At 39.1% G+C, this 5,014-nt stretch overlaps 1 protein-coding gene across 1 annotated transcript; it reads right to left on the bottom strand.

Annotated features, from left to right (window-relative positions):
- Positions 1-300: 300 nt before the first annotated feature.
- Positions 301-3,319, bottom strand: rdh14a (retinol dehydrogenase 14a). Its single transcript, XM_032548322.1, has 2 exons — positions 2,747-3,319; positions 301-2,170 (listed from the first exon to the last, which is right to left on the bottom strand). Exons 1-2 carry the CDS (start codon positions 2,987-2,989, stop codon positions 1,553-1,555), a joined length of 861 nt encoding a protein of 286 aa, XP_032404213.1. The 5' UTR covers positions 2,990-3,319; the 3' UTR covers positions 301-1,552.
- Positions 3,320-5,014: the final 1,695 nt, after the last annotated feature.

Below are 5,014 nucleotides of genomic sequence, written 5' to 3'. Positions count from 1 at the left end.
TTATCTAGCTGAGGAAGAGACTTTCCTTAAAGCTGAAGGGACTATTTCATGTTTTCCAGTTATTTAGCATTGAATAGAATAATAATAGGACTGGGTTCTTGGTCAGATTTGACACAAGACAAAAATGGCAACTTTTAAAAAAAAAGATCTTAAGAAAGAAAGGGGGTAGTAAAATTACAAATAAAGTAATTACTGAAGATCTGCTTGCCAAAATACAAAAGATGCAAAAAAAAACACATTTTTCATAAAACTCAGTGTATGAATTAATGAGCAAGGCCTTCCAACAGAAGCTCAGAAACAAACAGACATAGTGATCCTTTAATTTATCCATTATGTGTTGGATAAGGAGCCTGACTGAAATACTCAGATCTAAAGTAGCATTCAAGGTCCTATCAATATTACAGTGCCCATTAAGAACATCAGATTCTGTAATTACACTAATTGGAGTCATTTGTAAAACAAATAGACTGGAGCTGCTTAAAAAGTGGCCCAGGAGCATTGTGTGTGAGATGAAGTTGATAAAGTGGCTGCCTTTGTGTTTCTACTTCGTTTTCCAGCTAACCATAAATGATCCAGAAAATGTCCTAATGAACAATACAGGTGGGAAAGTCATGAATCCTGGAGGTCCCGCTACCATTTGGAAAAAAAAAAAAAAACTGCTGTTTTCGGGTGACTTGGAGAGCAAACATTCCCAGCTAATGACCGGTTTTTAGAGCAACCAGTATGGCTGAATGAAGCCTAACTAACCTGCTGGGGGAAAAGTGATATCTGAAATGCGACCCTCCACAGGCAAAACCTCTCCAAACCTCTAGGGGTGTGTATAGATGAGGGAGGCTGCTAATGAAGCAAGTAAATAAGAATTATTCTGTTATGTGCACCTGCATAAAAAGCATGGGCCAGCCCACCCTTGCTGCTTCTAGAAGATTTAAGAGGGAACAAACCAGCCAGGTGCTCCTGATTAAATGTATCGATTGACCAGCCATTGTCTTTGTGGCCATCTCTATAAAAAGAGGAATTTGAACAGTGTGGAAAAACATCAGCAATAACAACAGAGTAGCAACTGTTGCTGTTGATTGATAAGAGACGGGTTACAAGGTCATATCCAAAGTATTTAAAGTCAATTTTTTACAGAAAGAACGATTTTAAAACATTCAAGAAAGCTGTCAGTCTTCTCAGGAATGGACATCCCAGCAATGTTATTTCAAGGTTTACACATAAAATGTAGAGAAAGTATAAAAAAAATCTACAGGCCTCCAACTTCTAGTGAAACTCAGGGCACTCATTACTACAGCTCTGTTAGAAAGGTTACATTTTAAACATTTGATCTTAGGAGTTTACTTAAAAAGAACTGAAACAGAGATTCTAGCACCTGAAACAAGATACTGCAAACAAACCACCATGTAAATGGATACAAACATCTCCATAAACATAGAAAGCATTTTGATATTTCAACACCACAACTAAAAGTTAAGGAAATGTAACCAAGGCATTGCATATATTTCAGTTTCAGTCATTACCCTGCTAAGAAAAACGTGCACATCTCAGACAGTTCTCAAGTCGTTATGCCCACCATGACTTCACTGATGTCCCACAGTTTTGATGCCACTTCCTGATCTGTGGCCTTATCCAGAAGTTCCAGAGGCTTACAATCTGCAAAGCACTTTCCCTGCACACCGTCAACATCCAGGCTTGAGGCCAAATACACCGAAGTCTGAGCTCCTTCCTCCGGGCTTTTAAACAAGCCCCGGGAGATCAGGTTAAAAAGGGGCGTTGCTAAAACCGGAATGTGCACATGCCGTCCCAGGTTAGTCCTCACGATACCTGGAGTCAGAGCATTCACTGTTACTCCACTGCCCTCCAGACGGCGGGCCAGCTCGCAGGTGAACAATAGGTTTGCCAGTTTGCTACGACTGTAGGCAAAGGCCTTGTCGTAGAACTGCTCACTGTTCAAGTCTTCGAAGTTAATGTCACCGTGTTTGTAAAGCTTGGAGGAGACCACCACAATGCGGCTGGGTGCTGAGCGTTTCAGGAGGTCCATCAACAGGTGGGTAAGCAGGAAGTGACCGAGGTGGTTGACCCCGAACTGCATCTCGAAGCCGTCCTCTGTTTTGGTGTAAGGACACTGGTAGACTCCAGCGTTGTTGATCAGAACATGTAACCGAGGTTCCTCCTGTTTAACAGCGCAAAGGAGAAACTCAGCACATTTATGCTTTCCAAAACTAATGAACTCAACAAACGTAGAGCCTCAAAGCGGAAGGAAGCAGATGCATGGATTTCAAAATCTTTTACTGGTGAAAATCTATTACTTGTGTAATTTGTATTTAGGCAAAAAAAAATTCAAATTTTTTTTTTTTAGCAGAATAGCTAAAGCTCAGTGAGGTTCCACAGAATGAATGTCAGGTGTCTTGAGAACTACCGCAATTGATTTGTTTTAAAATTTAATTTACAACTTCGGTAAATCCTGAAGACAAATAGCTATATTAATGCAATATGACATGTGACATGATGGGAATCTGGTGTGTAACTAAGCAATGCAAGTTTTTTATAATGCCTTTGGGTAGAATAAATTACTTGTTGAATGTAATTTATTTTAGACTCATGTTTTGTGGACTGTGGACATTTGAAACATGTATTCAACTAATTTAAAAATTAGACCTCCGTTTTTAATTCAACCTAAACTATTATCCTGCACTGAAACGTATAAAGATGTGCATGAAACCAGTTTAATGATCAACAATCTATTTACCTTTATAATGTCTTCACAGAAGGAGCGCACAGACCTCAAGGAGGCCAGGTCCAGCTGTTTGGCCATGACCTGTCTGCCGTCTGCCCCGGTCTCCTGGCGGATGTCCTGGGCAGCCTCCTCGGCCCTGGTTTGGTCCCGACAGGCCATTATCACCCGGCCCTGGAGCTTCACAATCGCCGCTGCTGTAGCTTTCCCGATCCCGCTGTTCGCTCCCGTCACTATCACAGTCTTCCCCTGCATCATGTTAGCTGGTAAAGCCTGTTTACAGAGCTGCTGCTACAGTTAGCATCACGTGATAATAACAAGGAAGAAAGACTTCACTACCCAGAATTCTCATGATGGACAGTTGGCCAATTAAAAAGCCGGGAATAAAATCTGTTTGTTTATGAAGATGACATCTAAATCACTTGGACGTGATATTTAATACAGACGTTTTAAAATCATTATGCAAAATCATTTTAAACTATTTGTATTTCTTCTAGACGTACAGACACAAAACCATTGAAAAAGTGCAATGACGTCTAACTGCTCATGTTGCTAATTACTACTAAGACTTAAACTTGGATTTTAAGTAGTCCTAGAGAAATGGCAGGGAAAATATATTTATAAGGTTAATGACAATAACAAAGATGCCTGCTTATATTTCTCCCTTCATATATAAACATGTCAAATAAAAACATTAATCCTACTATCATTTGTTATTTTTATTTATTTATTGGAGCAATCAGCATTAGGAGGTCACTTTATTCTGACACAGGTGCATAATATTGGTAAGTAACTTTAGAGGGGCCATCTCCAACTGAGCTTCTGCCTCACAGAACCCCCCTCCACAACGCCTTCCCCACTCAGTTCCTCCAGTGGCAGGAGCAATCTGGGAGAACTGCAAGTCTTCTGAGCTTATCATATGAAGTACCTATGTAAAAACAGTTGTAAATGGCATAATGGAAAGACATGGTTGTGATGATGTGCTGAAGGCAGAGTGTCAGGAAGATCAGGATCTCCTTAAAGAGACAGAGAAAAATTTCAAGGCATCAAATTGTGGAGTCAGATTTCTTCAAGTTATGTTTGATATAGCCTATACAGCATTTTTACAACAAGTGAAGGTAATATAGTTACTCAATTTTGCTATAAAATTGTACTAAATGTGCCTTGAAAATACAATACTGTCCCTTTAACAATTTATGAATATGACAGTGACCAGATAGACATACATCTGTGAGTTACAGATGGCCTGAAATGATTTAGTGGAAAAAATACATTTTTCATGATATGTTAATTTCTCTGAATATAGTTGTAGATTCCTTTAATCAGACTGTAGTGCCTGAATCTTCTCCAAAGACAGACAACCAGGAGATATTCTCCCAAAAACAGGAACCATTTTGAATGTTTTCTTTTATTCAATCATATCACCAACATTCCAGGTCAGTGGAAAGCTTTTATTCATATTTCTTTGGAAAGTGAACTAAAGAGGATAACAAAATTAAAATGAAAATCAAAAAGGTAATGACTTAAGGTTTTATGTAGGTTTTTTTGGGAATTCATGTAAATTGCATGTTCTTAAAGGGTATGAACTGTTAGGAAATTAGTATCGATCCCCATAGTTATTTTTAAATATAGTTTAATTTCTTTTGTGGCTAAATGTTTATGCTTGACCATCTCAAATAGCAACCAAACCCCATCACATACAAAATGAAAGCTGTATGCAGCTTCCAATAGTTTTTTGTGAACTTTTAACTTGATCTCATAAATTCCGTCATCAAACTGTTCAGTTGTCGCTATGTGTCATGAATGTATGGTTTCATTTACAAGCCGTAAAAGGGTGTGAATCAGTCTGACTCTGGTCAGATGGTCTCTAGTGTCTCACATTATTGATTGTTGTACTGACAGACCTTAAAAGGCACTATGGTGACCTGTGTTATGATTTGGCTCCTTATAAATGAACTGGGATGAGGAAGTCGAAGACGTGGTGATTTTCATAGACAGATGTGAACATGAGTATGTTGGGTTAAAGATTACTGTCTGTCCACAAACCATGTTGAAACCCCCGCATTTATGCTGCACTGAGGATCCATATTCACAGAGTATGAGACTCACCACATTGACATGCTACTGAAAAACCTCATATTATTCTCACTGGATTCTCAGATTTCCTAAATAAATCAATGAAAACCTTTAGAGACCCCAGTGGCCTCATGCCAAGAGAAACATGGATTCAAACCCCTCCACTTCCACCGCTGGTACCAAGGCCGAGCCTGTCGTGGTTGGTTT

This window comes from Xiphophorus hellerii, chromosome 19, assembly GCF_003331165.1.
Source record: "Xiphophorus hellerii strain 12219 chromosome 19, Xiphophorus_hellerii-4.1, whole genome shotgun sequence".
NCBI lineage: Eukaryota > Metazoa > Chordata > Actinopteri > Cyprinodontiformes > Poeciliidae > Xiphophorus > Xiphophorus hellerii.
Note: the sequence above shows the minus strand (reverse complement) of the source record. Positions and strands in the feature narration are given on the sequence as shown.

Excerpts from the sequence above, each read along its gene's own strand:
- rdh14a (XM_032548322.1), bottom strand. The coding sequence starts at position 2,989 with ATGATGCAGGGGAAGACTGTGATAGTGACGGGAGCGAACAGCGGGATC. Across the intron at positions 2,171-2,746 it reads TCTGTGAAGACATTATAAAG|GAGGAACCTCGGTTACATGT; the intron begins GTAAATAGATTG and ends GCTGTTAAACAG.